At 36.3% G+C, this 18,891-nt stretch overlaps 1 protein-coding gene across 1 annotated transcript in view; it reads right to left on the minus strand.

Moving 5' to 3' along the window:
* Myrfl (myelin regulatory factor like) overlaps nucleotides 1–18,891 on the minus strand; it is a 115,314-nt gene that overhangs the window by 71,130 nt on the left and 25,293 nt on the right. The window contains exon 2 of the mRNA XM_026386648.2: nucleotides 9,817–9,907. Within this exon, the coding sequence (XP_026242433.2) occupies nucleotides 9,817–9,907 (91 nt within the window). The remainder of the gene's footprint in view (nucleotides 1–9,816; nucleotides 9,908–18,891) is intronic.

Genomic DNA, 18,891 nt, shown 5'->3' on the forward strand with positions numbered 1-18,891 from the left:
AAAGCCTTTAACCCTAAAGACAGAGAACCAACAACTAGATAAATACAAATGCAAAAAGAATCAGCAGGGATTGTGGCTCAGCAGTAGAGCACCCTGGGTTCCATTCTCAGCACCACATAAAAAATAAATAAATAAAAAGGTATTGTGTCCAACTACAACTGAAAAATAAATTAAAAAAAAAAAAAAAAGAGGGCTGGGGATGTGGCTCAAGCGGTAGCGCGCTCGCCTGGCATGCGTGCGGCCCGGGTTCGATCCTCAGCACCACATACCAACAAAGATGTTGTGTCCGCCAAGAACTAAAAAATAAATATTAAAAAAAAAAAAAAAAAATTAAAAAAAAAAAAAAAAAAAAAGAATCAGCAACTGCTCTGATATGGCTCCTACCAGACCTGATTTTCCCGGGGGGGGGGGGACTATTAAAAAAAATACTGCTGGTTGTGGTGGTACACGCCCATAATTCCACCAGCTTGAGAGGCTGAGGCAGGAGGATGGAGAGTTTAAAGCCAGCCTCAGAACCCAGTGACACCCTGTCTCTAAACAAAATACAAAAAAGGGCTGGGGCTGGGGCTCAGTGATTGAGCACCCTGGATTCACTCCCCAGTACCAAATATATATATATATATATATATCCAAAGACAATGGAAAGTGGAAAAAAAGAGCAACAAGACTCTGGAGGAGCATTGAAATTTTGAAGAAGGCAATGGCAGAGAGTGAGTTACCTGGTTACAGCTTTTTGCCTGAAGGCTGATCAATGTTAGAACATAGAATAGATAAAACATCAATAAAACCCCACAATTATTCTGGCCTGAAGAACAAGAAGACAGAGTTTGGGATAGACAAGGCTGGTGAAAAAAAAAAATTGCAAGGGAAATATTGGAAAACAGAGGTTCAGAGAGAGGGAACCCTGATTCTGTGCATAACCGCCCAAGTCTCTTGCTGAGCCGAACCATGGATATGTGTGTGGGGCAGGAACAGAAATGTAGGCTCCTTCCCAAGAGACAGTTTATGGTTTGAGTCTAAGCAAAGCAGTTGCCTACTAAAACAAGAAATTCACTCTTCAGAGAAATATGAAAGAATTCCTATGTTGTGAACAACCAATTAAAAAAAAAAGAAAAAAAATAAAATTTTAAAAAAAATGAAAGAATCCCTGTGTTCCAGGACAGCAATGTATACTGATGGTGTTAAAATCGAGATTTAAAAATTTTATCTTTTCCTTATAATTTACTCTCCAAACTTAACCACAGCTTCTTTTTTATTTCATGGTAATTCAATCGTTTCCATACTCAATGCAATTTAATATATTTAAAGAAATTTTGCAGTTCTTTTCAGAGAATTTGAAGGAAGGATTAATGATAGTTTCCTTCAAAACTAAGCAAACCGTTAAAATCAAGGGTGTTGATGAACCTCAAGAAAAACACTGTTATTTGAGATTGTTCTGCCCTGCTGAGTCCTCTGGACTTGGATTCACAACTATTGTGATGAGTCTTGCACATGTAATCTCGCCTCCTCTTTACAACCCCCATGTAAAAGGGTACTGTTATTATTCCTAATCCACAGGTGATGAAACCCAGGTTAAGATTATTCATCCTGCACTACTCTCCACACTGGAGATGGAGGTTCACCACCAGAGTTTACCCCTAAATATCAGGATGTAAATGCAGACCATCCTAATCCAATTAATTATTACAGGTTATTTTGTTTTGCACAAATATATCCTTAGAGTGGAGGAGTACAGGTAATGCATTGGCCCAATCTTCCTCTTTCTGCATTAGTTTGAACCCAGGAGTCAAGTCAGCCAATGACCTCAGCTATTAATAAGTTCTTCTCAAGAACAACTTGTACCTCACGCCCTCTTGCGACATCACACTAAAGAGTTTATGGGCCCTCTCCGCAGGTGGCAGAATTGAGACATGCAGCTGGCAATCAGCTCCTAATTCTTTATGCCATTCAACCCCAATAAGCCAGGTCCTAAGTAAAATCCTAATATCAGATGCTGAAGCTCATCCATTAGAATGAAATAAAATGAAACCTAGAGCAGATTCCTTCATGACTTCCTGTGTCTCTACATAACCCCTTCTTAGGAAGTCACCTATTCAAACACCCTCCCCCCAGGTAACTGAGTGCACTCATTTGGTTCCCTCTTACCCTGTAGGTAGGGCCTCAAGGCCAACCTAAAGCTCATGAGGATATCGACCCCCATCCAGCATACTTAAGCAAACTAAACTACTAATTGTACATGTGCTATATATGCTTTCTACCTGTCATTGACAGTGATCCTGTAAGATTATACCCGCTAAAGACATCGTAGCAACCTATGATACTCAAATTTTCCTGTGCGTGATTGATGTGAGTATACCCCACGTTGTTACATGTTCTTGGAATGTATCCTCAACGTTAAGTGATATGTGACTGTATCGGCTTGGAACTTGAGAGGTGGGCGGAGGAGGCGTGTTCATGTGACCTAATGCAGAGCTTCTCAGACCATAATATGGATATGAAACCCACAGGAATCCTGTCAAAATGTTGATTCTGATCCAGCGTTTCTGTGTGAGGCCTGAAATGCCACACTTTTAGCACCCAGGAGATACCAATGCCACGGCTCTCTGGCTCCTACTTTGAGTACAGGAAAGCAGCAGGTGAACTCTGGGCAATTTTTTTTCCCCCAAGGAAATGAAGCCTGTCTTGCATAGCTGCTAGCCTTTTTTTTCCAGAACTTTCCTTTCTCTACACACTCTCTCACACACAATCTTGTGTATTTTCCACTGCACCCTCTGGAGTTTCATGCTGCCCCTTACATGTCTTGCTCCCTCTTTCCAAACAGCATTCCACATCTGGACACTTCCCAGGATATCCCATCACTCCAGCTCAGCTATGAAGAGTTATGGAAAATAATAATCCTACAAAACAACCCCCAAAGAGAAGCTGAGAGATAATGCAGCTCAGGAGGAGGGAGTGGAAACTAGCTAAGCATTGACCTTCCAGTAAATCCTTTCCTGATAACAACGGGTGAATACTGAATATTAGGCTCTGCATTTTGACCTTCCCCCATTGCAAATTAGTCCTATTTACACACAATAAATACTGAACAATGGGCCCTGAAGGATGGAGGCAAATACTGAAACTCTGGAACCAGACAATAAATTCCAGAAGAAGAAATACCCACCCTCACCATCTGGACTTCTATCTCTCCAGGTAACAATGAATTTCAACCTTTTACAGCTGCCCTCCTGAGTTAAAAGTTTTAACCTTCATAACTAGCCCCTGACTGTCCAAAGGGCACACCCACAAGTTCCAATGATGAAACTCCCTAATTGTTCCCTATAAAACCAAAATCCCCTCTGTAATCCATGGCCATTTTCGCATCCAGAAAATGAGTCCCCACGCCGCCCAAGTCCGTGAAGAACAATAAATGGCTTCCCTGAATCTGTAGAGGTCTGCACCCCTCATTTTGCGCTTACAACCGGTGTACCTAGTAGAATAACCTAGAAAATCCGAGAGGGCCTCAGCCTGCTCCTCTAGACAATTAGGTACCTGGACTCTATCACATGTGGAGATAAAGCATTAAGGGCAATTTGCAGGAACCTGCACATGCTGATAGGACTGGTCCCAACTCTCCCTGACAATTTGATTTTCACAGAAGGACGAGAAAGTCCTAAGTAGCAAATCCCAACCTCATATGTGAATACTTGCCTACTAAAAGGGGTCTGTAGCTAAATAAATTTGAGGAATGTGGAATATCATTTCCCTTCTCCAGTTTCTCATTAGCGCATCAAAAGCTCTGAGAAGTGCTTCTGAAAAAACAAAAAGAGGCTCATTTAATTTGGTTTAAGCCAGTGAGTCACAAGTTTATTTACTGATTATGGAATTTTCTTTCTTTCCCCACAGCAGCTCCTGGAACAAATTTCCTATAGAGCATTTAGGGGGAAATTTGCTTTACAGAACCAATACTTCTAGTTTTTAATACATTTATATAGATCTGAAAAAATCTGTCTACGACATTCAAACCAGCTCTTGGTAATTTTGTAGCCTAGTAGTATCTTAGATCATTTACATAAGGAGTTGTCACTGACATTGTTTAAAGGCACAATACAGGGCAATTTAGAACAAAGTAAGTAATTAAGGATTTGTAGTAAACCCAGGTTGGAATTGCAGCTGGGCCCCCTCAGGCAGAAACCAAGAAAACCCTGGCCATGGGGGCAACTGGGAGAAATCCTGCCAAACTGCCTAAAGAGCCTGGTGTGAGAAATACTCAGAACACAGAGTGTTTGTGCAGGTTGTGATGATCACTCAACCAGCCAGCATCCCTGAGGCCAGGGACTAGACCTGTTTCTGCTTGTTCCCACAGAGACCTACTGCAGCCCCACCTCCCTGCCTGCACCTGAGCACTTACCAAGTAGTGACCGGTTATCTGATCTGAGGACTTTAATGACCATGAACTCCAACAATCTGAGGCTCAGATCCATTCTGAATCACACCCTTTTTGGGGGGTGGGGATCGGTTCCAGAGATTGAACTCAGGGGCAATAGACCACAGAGCCACATCTCCAGCCCTATTTTGTATTTTATTTAGAGACAGGGTCTCTTTGAGTTGCTTAGCACCTCGCTTTTGCTGAGGCTGCCTTTGAACTCTTGATCCTCCTGGCTCAGCCTCCCAAGCCCAATCAAACCCTTTGATAGATAATTTTAGACACTTTAAAAATATTTCCCCAAGAATGACATTGACCAAATTATATTGTTATACCATGTACATGAATGAATATGTAACAATGAATCCTGTTATGTATCATTTAAATGCACTAATAAAAATGTGGAAAAAAATAAAATAAAATATATTTCCCTGAGGTTCAGATTTCTTCAAAACATTCCCTAAAATATTTATTAATCTACAAGCTATATGTAGGAGAAAGGGTATGTTTTCTGGAGCCAGGCAGATTTTTATCCCAGTTTTGCTACTTATTGATCTAGGGAGTCTCACTTAACCTCTCAGACTCCTCCTCTGTAAAATATACACAATAAATTTAATATTATAAACATACTATCTATTTGACTGCTTTGTTAAGAGAAGGAAATATGTAACATCAAATATGGGTTAAATAAATAACTGTATAAAGTGCAAAGAACAAGGCCCAACACTTAGTAAATGCCCAACAATATTAACTTCCTTCTCTACATCATCTACAACCTGCCCCCTCAAACCACTCCCAAAGATAAGGAGGAAATATTTTGGGGCAAACTAAGTGTGGAACTCAGTTGCAACTGGGAAGCCTGTAAGTGGATATCTGCAGTCCTGCAGGAAGGACTGTTATCACTATGGACACTAAGAATACAACACTGATCACCTGAATTCACACCAGCTGCTTGGACAGAGTGAGCCATGTGAGGGTAAGTGCAGGGGCAATTGGTGTTCCTGGAGCCAAAGAGCTGGCTCAGAGTATATGGGCTCAGATGCTTGGCAACACACTAGCTCTGTAGGGATGTGTGTATGTTTAACTCACCTGCTTACAAAATGTTGAGGCTCTCTTCTTCCCAGAGTCTGTTGGCAAGGATGTTTCCATTGGCAAAGAGTAGTAAGAGCCAGGTACTAGAAATATCCACAAATAGGTTTCCCCTTGACTATTGAGATTCTGGCCTGATTTTGCTCTCTGTCTTGGCAGGGACATTTATAGTCATGTCAAAGTGGGCTCAGTGACAGAACAGAGATGACAATGTCAGAGGAGGGCCAGTGAACTTTTAAAGACAGATCAGTTGAAATTATCCAATATGAACAAAAGAGAGGAGAAAATTGAAAATATGAAGTGAACCTCAGAAAACTGTGTACAATATCAAAAGGTCTAACATTTGGATTGTTGGAATCCTAGAAGGAGAAAAGAAAGACATTGGTACAGAAAAACAAATATGAGGAAATAACAGCTGAAAACTTTCCAGATGTAATGAAAAGTACAAGTTTATAGTTTCAAAAGTTGAGCAAGTCTCAAACAGTACACTTTCAAAGAAAACCATGCTTGTACTCAGACACATTACAATCCAAGCAAAGAAAATTCTACCAGCAGAGGGCGGGGGGACATTATGTACAGGGAACAATAATTCAAATAATTGTCTGTTTCTCATCAGAAATCATGGAGACCTGAAGATAGTGGGTCAACCTTTTAGGAGTGCTGAAAAGAAAAAAAAACTCCTCTTGATCAAGATTTCTACATCTGGAAAAAAAAATACTTTAAGGGACTGGGGTTGTGGCTCAGTGGTAGAGTGCTTGCCTAGCACATGTGAGGCACTGGGTTCAATCCTCAGCACCACATAAAACTAAATAAATAAAATAAAGGTATTGTGCCCACATACAACTAAAAGTTTTTTTTTTTTTAATCTACTTTAAGAATGACAGTAAAATAAATACATTTTCAGTGGAGGAAGACTAAAAGGACCCATTGCCAACAGATCTGCTATAAATAAAAGAAAGGCTAAGGGGCTCTTACAGTGAAAGACAACACCAGAAACAATAATAGAGCTTCCCAAATGAAGAGGACCAACAAAAATGATAAATGCTTAGGTCACTATAATGAACAATTTTTCTTCTTCTTAAATTCTTCAACATGTATGAAAGTAAAAGCAAAAATTATAACATTGTCTAAAACTTTTAAATGTATGTAGCTACAGTTCACTCATATCAAAACACAGATATGCAGCTAAACCAAACAGAAAGAAAAATGTATAGTGTCAACGGCTTAAATTAGCAAACAAAGAATGGTCTCCTATTAAGAACTAAGTTTCCACCTCAAGAAACTAAAAAAAAAAAAAAAAAAAAAAAAGCAAACTAAACTCGAAGCAAACAGAAGAATGAGAATAAGAATGGAAGTTAGTGAAACTGAAAACAAGCCCAACAGACCAAAATCAATGAAACCAAAAGCTGGTTATTTGAAAAGAGCAATAAAATTGATCTATGAATAGCCAAATAGATGAAAAAAATCTCAACACTGCTAATCATCAAGGAAATGCAGATGAAATCACAATGATATACCATCCCACCCTAGTTAAAATAACTATTATAAAACAAACAAACAAACAACAACAACAAAAATGGTAGCAAATAGGTAGAGAAAGGAGAATTCAAACACTATGGTTCCAAAGTAACTACAGCCATTATGGAAAACAGTATGGAAATTCCTCAAAAACTAGAAATAGGACTATCATATGATCCAGCAGTCCCACCACTGAGTACATAACCAAAGGAGATGAAATCAGTAGTTTGAAAAGATCTGTACTCTTATATTTATGGCAGCACTCTCCACAATAGCCAAGATGATGGAACCAAATAGTCAACCTCAGTGTCCAGTGGATGAATGGACAAGGAAAATGTAGTGAGATACATATAACATCCTGTGTATATATAAAATACATTACATATACATAAAACATTGCATGTATACACATTATATGTGTGTATTTATTTATTTAAACAAAAACTAATTCAAAATGAATCACAGACAAAAACGTAAAATGTAAACCTCTAAAACTCATAGAAAAAGAAATTGGGGGACTTGGATCAGGCAAACTCTATATTTCTTAGATATAAAGCACAAATCATATAAGAAAAATTCTATAAACTGGACATTAAAATTAAAATTAAATTAACTTTTGCTCTGAAAAAAGGTTACTGTTAAGAGAATGAGAACATAAGCTACAGACCAGCAAAAAGTACTCACTATTAAAATATCTAATAAAATTCTTATATACAGAATAAACTTTAAATTTTCTCAACAATAAGATAAGAAAGTAACCTCACTTTTTTTTTTTTAATGGGCAAGAGATTCGAACAGAAACTTAACCAAAGAAAATGTTTGAATGGCAAATAAGCACATGAAATGAAATTAAAACACAACGAGATGCCACTACAAACCTGTGTGGATGGCTATGTTAAAATTTTTTCAATTGACAATATGAAGAACGAATAATGGAAAGAAGCAGCTAGATACCTCAACATGACTAATGGTAATAAAGCAGTATGGTCACTCTGAAAAAGGTGGCAAGTTTTACAGTTTAACATATGAATGATCATATACTGGATCATCCATTATGACTTAGCAGTCCTTATTCTAAGTACTTACTCTAGAGAAATTTAAACTTTTGTTTGTTTGTTTTGGGGATCAAACCCAGGGCCTTCTGCATGTGAGGCAAGCACTCAACCAACTGAGCTATATCCCAGCCCTGAGAAATTTCAACTTTTGATGACACAAAAATCTGTACATGAATGTTTATAGAAACATTATTCATCATTGCCATAAAGTGGAAATAATCAAAATGTCCTTCAGTGGGTAAATGGATAAGCAAATTCTCTCCCAGCAATAAACAGGAATGAACTGTTGATAAAAAGACAATCTGTTCGATGAGAAACAGAAGATCCAAAAGGTTATATACTATGTGTTTCATTTATGTGACATCCTGGAGAAAAGCAGAACTATAGGGACAGAGAACAATTCAGAGGTTACCAGGGGTTAGGGTAGGAGGTTTGACAACAAAGGGGAAAAGGAAAAGACATTTTGCAGGTGAAGGGACTGTTCTGTGTCCTGATTGGGAGAGTAGTGACATGACTTTATGAATTTGTGAAAACTTACAGAATTATATACAAAAAAATTGAGTTTAACTGTGTCTAAATTAAGAATAAAAAAGAAAGATGTATGGGCTGAGGCTGTAGCTCAGTGGCAGAGCACTTGCCTACCATGCGTGAGGCACTGGGTTCAATCCTTAGCACCACATAAAAATGAAACAAATAAAATAAAAGCAAGCTGTCCATCTACAACTATAAAAAAGAAAAGAAAAGAAAGATGGACTATCCATATTTACATCAGAAAATAAGGGCAGTAGCCAGGTGCAGTGACAATCCAGGTAACTTGGAAGGTTGAGGCAGGAGGATTGCAAGTTTGAGGCCAGCCTGGGCAACTTAGCAAGACCCTGTGAAAAAATTTAAAAAGGAAGGAAAAAAAAAAAAAAAGAAGGGAAGGGAATGAAAGCAGAAACCAGTGAAACAGAAAACAGAAAAACAATCAAGAATATAAATTTAATCTGGTTCTGTGAAAAAGCTAGGAAAATTGATAAACCACCTGTTAGATTGATAGAGAAAAACAAAGATACAAACTACTGATATTAAGAACAAGAGAATCATCACCACATTAAAATATAATAAGGGCTGGGCACTATGGTGCATGCCTATAATCCTGCAACTTGGGAGGCTGAGACAGGAGGATCGTGAGTTCAAAGCCAGCCTTAGCAACAGTGAGGCACTAAGCAACTCAGTGAGACTCTGTCTCTGAATAAAATACAAAATAGGGCTGGGGATGTGACTCAGTGGTTGAGTGCCCCTAAGTTCAATCCCGGTACTAATAGATAGATAGATAGATAGATAGATAGATAGATAGATAAATAGATAGATAAAATACAATAAGGAAATATGAAGAACTTTGTACCAATGGACATATGCACCAGACAAATTCATTGACAGACACAAACTGCCTAAGCTGACAACTACCAATTAATAACCTGAAGAGTTCCATATCCCAAAAATATCAAATCAGTTGCAAGGGCAGGGGTTGAAGGGAACAGGGGGAACTTCCCACAAAGAAAACTCTAGGCCTCGCTGGTGAAATCTGCCAAAGAAGATTGACATTATAATAGAAAGTTGGTATTGTATAATAATTAGAAGAAGTAATACCGATCCTACCAAGCTCTTTTGGGAAAAAAAAATGGAAAAGGAGGATCATTCCCAGTTTATTTAATTATTTCATAAATTCTTAAACATTACAGGGAGAGCAGTTTTCTCATTACTTACAAGACCCCCAAATCAAAGTCATTGCCCAAGAACTCTTCCAGGAGACTTGTGTCCAGGGCTGGGTTCTCCAGAGTGCCATTGGGCCCTTGAGCTGCAAAGGCAAATTGAAAATCTTAAGAGCCATGAAGATTTCAGAATGACTGCTAAACACTTAGACAAGCTCATACCCCATGGTTTCAAAGCAACAACATAGCACAATGCATTTATTGAGAGTGTGGTTTGTCTTTCTTCCATTTAAGTATTTCCTTCAGAAATCTCTTTAGATGCCACCCTCCTTCAGCAAGTCTTCAGGCTGGGTAGGTGCCCCTTTTATGTGTTTCCAAAACACTGAATGCTTTCTTTACCTTAAATGCTATTAAAATCGCATGCTTGCTATAGTGATAAAACCACTTCGGTGTTCATATTAGCACAATTTACAACAGCCAAATTATGGACTCAGCCCAGATACCCATCAATAGATGAATGGACTAAGAAATTGTGTTAGCCAGGCATAGTGATGGATGCCTGTAATCCCAGTGACTCAGGAGGATCATGAGATCAAAACCAGCCTTAGCAATGGTGAGGCAATAAGTAAACTCAGCAAGACCCTGTCTCTAAAAAAATTCCGAAACAGGGCTGGGGATGCGGCTCTGTGGTCCAGTGCCCCTGAGTTCAATCCTCAAAAAAAAAAAAAAAGAGAAAGAAGAAAGAAATTGTGGTTTATATACATAATGGGGTTTTACTCTGCCATAAAGAAGAATGAAATTAAGGCACTTGTGGGTAAATGGATGGAAACACAGAATATCGTTGCTAAGTGAAATAAGTCAGACTCAGAAAGTCAAGGGTCAAATGTTTCCTCAGATTTGGAAGTTAACAAAATAAGGGGAAGAAGGTGGTGATGGAGGAAGGGATCAGAAATCATAAAGATATAGGGAAGATCAGTGGGGTAGAAGAAGGCAATAGAGAGGGAGGAGGGACGGGAAAGGGAAGGAAATCCAGAATTCAACAAAATCACAATATGTGCATATGTAAATACACCACAGGGGATTTCACCTTTATGTATATGTAGAACGCACCAATCAAAAATAAATAAATAAATGGGCGAGAGGAAGATTAGTAGAGTCTAGAAAGGAGAAGAGGAGGGAAAGAGGAATATGGGGACTGAAATAGAGTTAATAAAATCCCACGCATGGAGATTTTGTCCAAATGAACCCAACTACTATGTATAAATATAATACTCTAATAAAAAAAAATTGTGCACTTGTGATTTTCTCTCTTACTCTCCCTGTCCCCCAATTCTATAAAAGCAAGGATTATGTTTTCCTTATTGTATCCACAAGGATCCATGGCATAGAAGAGACAAGCAGTAATCATTTATTGAATAGGTTTGGTGGATGGATGGATGGATGAATGGACAGACGAACAGTTATATGGCTGGTTTGTTGGTTGATGAATAATTTTGTCATGCTCAACAAAAAGTTCAACATCTCACTTTATTTCTGTAGACCTCTTAAAATATAATACAACTGTTCTCTCCTTTTTCTTAATTTGGAAAATGAAAATAAATTTGTTGGTTTCTGCCTGATTATAATATATATTGTTAGAATTTTCAAAGAATCTAAAATGTAATGTGGCAATATATATTATAAAGAAGACAAAACCATCTTTATATGCTGATACCATAACTTTATACCTAGCAAACTAGATAAATAACTGATAATTAGAAATGATCAAAAAATTAAATAGATTGGTTGGTCAAAATTGAATGTTTAAACTGATGCTATTAAAAAATAATAACCAGCCAACTATTTATATGGACATCATGGGTGGGGGTAGGGGTTCCATTCAAAATTACAAAAGTATGAAAAATTTAAACGTATACTTAGGGACAATTTTTTTTAACTAAAAAATTTTTTTTAAAAAACCTCCATGAAGGGATTTAAGAAGAGATTTTTAAAAATGGAAAGATCTACATTGCTGATTGAAAAGTTCAATATTGCAAAGCCTTTCTAATTGATTTGTGTGCTGCTCAAATCAAATCATCCCCACATTTAAACGTTTTGAAACAATTCTCTGAAATATTTAACATTTGGAAGAATACATATGCAAGAATGACCAGGAGGAGTAATGAGTACTGAGATACACAAATGAATGCATCAAAGGAATGCAAATCCAAGGCAGAGAAATATTACATATATGTACGACATATGGAATTTGCGTACGTATTATATATATACTTTGACCACCAGCAAGAAAAGGGTGATTATTTGGTAGACATTGTGGGGAAAATTGGCTAGACATTTAGGTAAGAAAACCTGGCTCATTTTCTTGCTTCAACATCAAATTTCAGATAGATCAAAGATCAATGTGAAAATGAAATCATAGAAAAAAATTCTTATGATCTTGAGATAAAGGTTTTTTCAATCATGGCATGAAAACCAGAAATGATAAAGAAGATTGAGAAATTTCACTTTACACTTTTTTTTTTAAGGAAAAAGGAACATTTAACATTCTATTTTGAATTAATTTTAAACCTATGGAGAAACTATAAGAAAACAAAGGAATTCATATATGCCTTTCACCAAGATTCACCACTTGCACTATATTACACTTGCACTATTCTCCCTTCTCGCCTCATACACATGCACATATATAAACACATACCACACACTCTCCTATCGTACTTCTCTGAATCATTGAAAATATGTTGCCTTTATCCCTGATGTTTCAAGTGTGTTTTCAAGTACAAAAACATTACTTTCACAATCATAATTCAATTATAAAAATCAGTACAGTCAACGTTATACAATTTTTTTAATTTGTTCTTTTCAGTTATACATGACAGTAGAATGTATTTTGACATATCATACATACATAGAGTATAACTTTCCATTTTTATGGCTGAACATCATGTGGAGTTTCACTGGTCTGATTCATTTTACTGTCTTTCCCATTTCCATCCTCCCTCCCTTCCCCCCATTTCACCCCATGGATGAACCTCCCCTCCTTCTCCCCACCACCTATTGTGAGTCAGCATCCACATATCAGAGAGAACATTTGACCTTTGGGTTTTGGGGACTGATTTATTTCACTTAACATGATATTCTCGAGTTCCATATATTTGCCAGCAAATGCCATAATTTCATTCTTCTTTATGGCTGAGTAAAATTCCATTGTGTGATACAGTTTTATTTTATAACTTACATTCCATATTCAAATTTTGCCTATTGTCTCAATAATGCTGCCTATAGTGTTAATAATGTTAAGAAAGAATCTAATCCAGAATAACACAATTCATTCAGTTGCCATGAGTTTTTAGATTTTTTTTAAAAAAAGATGTTTTATAAAATTCTATTCAACTTTAATTTGCCTCATATTTTCTCATGGTTACATTCAAATTACATGTGTTTGGCAAGACTATTACATAAGTGATATTATGTCCTTTTTAGTGACTTACACCAGGAAGATAATAATGCCTCATTATTTATGTTAATATTCATCCCTTGTTTATAGTACGTCTGCCAGCTTTCACTACTATACTACTTTTCCTTTTGTAATGTATGGAAAATTGAAAGTGGGAAAATATTTTGTTTCTTATAAAAATTATTACTCAAAAGATTTAGCACTCGTTGATTATCATAAGTATAATAGAAGAAAAAAATGAAAGACAAACTGTAAAATATTTTCAATACATACCAAAAATTTGAGAAATTTCACTTTATACTTTTTTGAGGAAAAAGGAAACATTTAACATTTTATTTTGAATTAATTTTAAACCTATGGAGAAGCTATAAGAAAACAAAGGAATTCATATATACCTTTCACCAAGATTCACCACTTGCACTATATTACACTTGCACTATTCTCCCTCCTCGACTCATACACATGCACATATATATTCTTCATATATAAAATGTTCTTTCAACAATACCATCAACACCTCTCCTAGGAAAATAGTAGAGAATGATAAAGGGCAGTTTACAAAGTACGAAATCTTAAATCTTACTAAGGAACAGAATTTAAAAGATCAGAAAAATATTTTTTGCCTACCAAATTCACATATATTCAGAGAACTACTAAAACCCACTGGTAATAACAATGGAAATAATAAGTCCCTCTGTGCACTGCTGGCTGAAAGGAGCATAAATTAAATAATCTCTGAGAGTAGTTTAGTACGTTTCTAAATATCTTAATGTGCATATTTACATTGACCTACAGTTCTACTTTAAATTTACTCTAATGGAAAAGTCACATAAATGTTTTTTAAAAATGTGCAGAAGAATATCATGGTATGCTTTTTTATAATAACAGAAGATTGGGAATAATTGACTGTGAATACAGAATTGACATTCTTTCCATGAAATGCTATGCAGACATTTAATAAATTCTGCAATGGTTCAAGAGAAAGAAATCAGGTACCCAGGATTTTTTTTTTCCAAAGATAAAGGCAAAAGAGAGACAATTTCAAAACAAAAAAGTTCAGGGGATAAAATTTTCATGAGACTTTCTTGAAAATCATTCCTTGACAATGAAATTCCACCAATCAAGAATAATTCAAAATAAAGAACTTGGGAAAACAGAACCTGAAGAGGAAATAAATTCATGAACCATGAATTCATATAAATTGGGATTTTGACTGAACATCTAGGAAAGAGTAGCTACAGATGGAAAGTTAAAAGTAAGAAACTCTTAGGAAGAATAATATAAGCAATAAAAATTAGGAGTTAGAAAGTAGAATATGTAATACTAATCATCTCCTCACTCACATCTCAAGAGTGCATCTTCACCACCTTTTTTAGTCACTTTTTTTTTTAACTATAATGAACTACATGAAGCAAGCTAAGTTATAAAGAACAGAGGCTTATTTAATTTGCAGTTGGGGAGGTTCAAGAGTATGGTGCTGACATTGGCTAAGTTCCACTAATGACCTTCTGGCCGACAGAGTTCCAAGGTAGTATACGGCAAGAGACAGGGAATATACATGTCTAGATATGTCCGGACTCTGTCCCTCTTCTTATAAAGCCACACAGATTTAATAACGGGGGCTCCAACCTAATGACCTTATCTAAACCATCACTTTTCAAAGGTCTCACCTCAATACCACAGTTGGATTAAGTTTCCAACTTCTTAATCCCATTAACACATGGATTTGGAGATTGAACTGCATGAGCTCAGGGGAATAAATCACATTCAAACATGGTATTACCTACATGTTCAAATGTAGGCAGTACATTCAGATTTTAAAAAACTACTCCAAATTTTTAATAACTTTCTCAGTTCTTAACCTTGGAAGAATCCTTTGGAACTGATATCTCTAAGGGTAAATAAGCAACTATATTAAATTCTGTAATCCCTAGAGTTTCTTTTGATTCTGTTAAATTCAAGTAAAATTAATATGATGAATTACTATAGTACACTAATGTACTATAAGGTTTTTATTGATTTTTAAAAAAAATAAATTACAGTGGAATGCATTACAATTCTTATTACACATACACAGCACTATTTTTCATAACTCTGTATATAAAGTATGTTCACACCAATTTGTGTCTTCATACATGTACTCTGGATAATGATGTCCATCACATTCCACCATTCTTGCTAACCCACTGCTCCCTCCTTTCCCTTCCAACCCTCTGCCCTATCTAGAGTTTGCCTATCCATCCACCTATTTATTCTTCTATCTGTAAATATTCATAGGTGATAAATAATATTCCACCACTACCAACACTGGTTAGGTTATAGAATTCAAAGTAATTTCACATTTTTCAAAAATAATCATTTTACATGTTGGAAAAATATTTTGTACACCTTTGTACAAAATGATATTCTAAGATAATTTAAAAATAAAATTGCCAAAATAAATTCAAAGATTAAAAAAAAAAAGTCTAAAGTGACTAGTATCCTTGAAATAAACGTAGAAAATGTTCCCCCACGGCCCTCACCCTACACTTGCATAAAAGAGCAAGGTCCAATGGCATATGTCATCTTTTAGAACTTCAGCAATGTTATAATTCCTCCCCTAATTTCCCAATTCAGAACACAGAGAAAGAAGAAAAGTCTCCAGATACCTTTAATGAAGTCAGCAGAAAACCAATGCCCAAATCTGACATAGATGAAATATATAAAGGATACTACAGACTAATATTATCTGTGAATATTACACTCAAGTCCTAAATGGAAAGTTGCCAAGTGGAATTTGAGATTAAGAGAATTTATCATCAAGGAACACAAGGATGATTCAATACTCCCATTCACATTCTAAAAGTAAAAAGTATTTGACCTTCTTGATCAATGCCAATAGGCACGGAATATTCCACATGGATTCCAATGACTAGATCCTTAAGATTATATACATCCATATACACATAATATTTGTCATATATATGTGTGTGTGCTAGAAAACTCACATCAAATAACAACCAAAGTCATGTTTAATAATTTAAAAGCTAGAATTGTTTCCTGTAGTATTGAGGAAAAAAAAGCCTTTTTGTTACCATGTTATTATTTAATACATTAGCTTCCCATGTAATCAGGAAATCAAAATGAGAGGGATAAATGTCAGAAAGGTGAAAGCAATTTGCAGAGGACAATAACTTTAAATTTATAAAGCCAAAGACTACCAACCAAAATGTATTACACATAATGGACTTCAATAAGGAGGCCAAGACAAATGTACCACTTAAAAGAATCAATAGATTTCTATGATCAAACAACGGCTACCAGGGAAAGTTAATGCAGAAAAATCCCGTTTAGAATAGGAATACAATTCCTAGAAATAAGCTTGATAAAATCAAAAGAAAGCTCTAAAATTCTCATATAATTAAAGGAAGTCTTGAGTAAATAAAAATCATATTTTGGTAGAACAAAAAGAGGTAATAGTATAAATATGCAAACGTTCCTAAATTAATTTATAAATTTAATACAACCACAATTTAAAATTTCTTAAAATAACAAAATGAATCTACAGTTTATATAAAAATTCCTAGGGAAAAAAATTAGATGAGTAAATAAGCAGCATTTATTTATTTGTTGGTACTAGGAATTGAACCCAGGGGAGTTTCATCACTGAGCTACATCCCCGTCCTTTTTTTTTTTTTTTTTTTTTTAATTTTGATAGAGGAGTCTCCTTAGCCCACCTTGGCCTTGATCCTCCTGCTTCGGCCTCCAGAGTTGCTGTGATTACAGGGGTGTGCCACCACTACTGGCATAAGGGATTTTGGGAGGGGAGGTGGGTACCAGGGATTGAACTCAGGGGCACTCGAACACTGAGCCACATCCCCAGCCCTATTTTGCATTTTTATTTAGAAAAAGGGTCTCACTGAGCTGCCTAACACCTCGCTTTTGCTGAGGCTGACTTTGAACCCACAATCCTCCAGTCTGAGACTCCTGAGTCGTTGGGATTACAGGCGTGCACCACCACACCCAGCAGGATAATTAATAAGAAAGATATTCAAAAGTAATATAAATTTCTTATTGTAGCAATAAACAGACCAGTCTTTTGAACAAAATAAAGTCCATAAATAAAGTCAAATAGATTTATAGGTAGTTAGGTTATGATAAATGCATCCATTTCGTGTTCATGAAATATGAATAGGTTACATACTATAATCTCACCCTGAATCAAAATAAATTCCTACATATATGGAAGATTTAGATAAAACATAATATTATTCGAAGAAAAAAGGGACATATGTTTGTACATTTTGGAAGGACAGTTGTTAAACCATGATGAGGACAATGAAAAACACCCACACAAAATTACTACATAGTTAGCCACATAAAAACCGAGTTTTTCAGATCACATAAAAATCAAGGTTGAAAGCAAATGTTATCTCTAAAGTTTTCAATTAAATAATTCCCAAATCAAAACCTCTTAATGATTGCCAGTATCTTGCTCAACAGAGACAGTTCAGAGGGCAAAAACCATAGCTGTCTCATTCATCACTATAACTCATCACCTGGCCCTGTTCCCTGGCTCACAGTGGACTGTCAAAGTGTATTGGCTGAATGAGTGAATGAATTACTTGAAAGGACTGGACCAATGGTCCTTGACTTACAAGGTTACAGCCGGGCACAGGGGCACACACCCTCAATCCCAGGGACTCTGGGGGCCAAGGCAGTAAAATGGCAAGGTAGATACCAGCCTCAGCCACTTGGTGAGACTCTTTCTCAAAAATTAAAAATAAAAAGGATTGTGGATGTGGCTCAGTGGTAGAGCACCCCTGGGTTCAATCCCCAGTATATATATATATAAAAAAAAAAAAACAGCAGTGATCTAAATGGGGCATATGCTCCCTGTTCTGTGTGTCCTTCTTTACCCCATCTTTTCTGCCATTTCTAGTGGGTGGGCAAATACATTTGCACCCTAACAACAAAGGATTTTGAAATCTGAGTCTCCTTCAGAGTCCTCTGACTAAGCTTTGTCTTATCACTGCCATTTGAGTGGCATGAGAACCTCCCCTGCAGCCATACAATTCCCAAATAATTGTATCAGAGCACCTCATGCCACTGTAGAAAGAGAAAAACTGAGACTGTTTATTTGTGCAAAATGCAGACAGGAGCCAGTTCCACTGAAGTCAACTGCTCTCTAAGATGCCATGATACACAAATGCACTCAAACCCATTATTTAGAAGGATGTCAAGGACACTGTGTGGTGGGCATGTTGTCTTTGACAACTCCCAATCTCTGTTCTGTGTAGCATGCTTGCATAAAATGCTTTGCTTTTCTCTTGGATTGTAATATTTCTACAGGATATGAAATCACTAGGGTTTTTTGTTTTTGTTTTTGCTAACAAAGGGAAGCTCAAAGACTCTTCTTTCTTTTATTAAAATCTGAAATAAATGATAGATAATTTAATAAGTTCTTCATGAACTTATGAAGTGTTTTCCAGGTACCTTGATATTCAATACATCACTTACTTTCACGCCAATATCTCTCATGCTTTATTCTGGCCACAATAAAAAGAATTTGGAGGATTTTCTTCTTTATATATGTTCTAGAATTGTGGGAAAGTGGAGAAAAGACACCACCAACTGTATTTAGGGACATGTGCTAAGAAGGAAATGGATGGAACATATCCCAAGTGCCTCTCA

Source organism: Urocitellus parryii, chromosome 5, assembly GCF_045843805.1.
Source record: "Urocitellus parryii isolate mUroPar1 chromosome 5, mUroPar1.hap1, whole genome shotgun sequence".
Classification (NCBI taxonomy): Eukaryota; Metazoa; Chordata; class Mammalia; order Rodentia; family Sciuridae; genus Urocitellus; species Urocitellus parryii.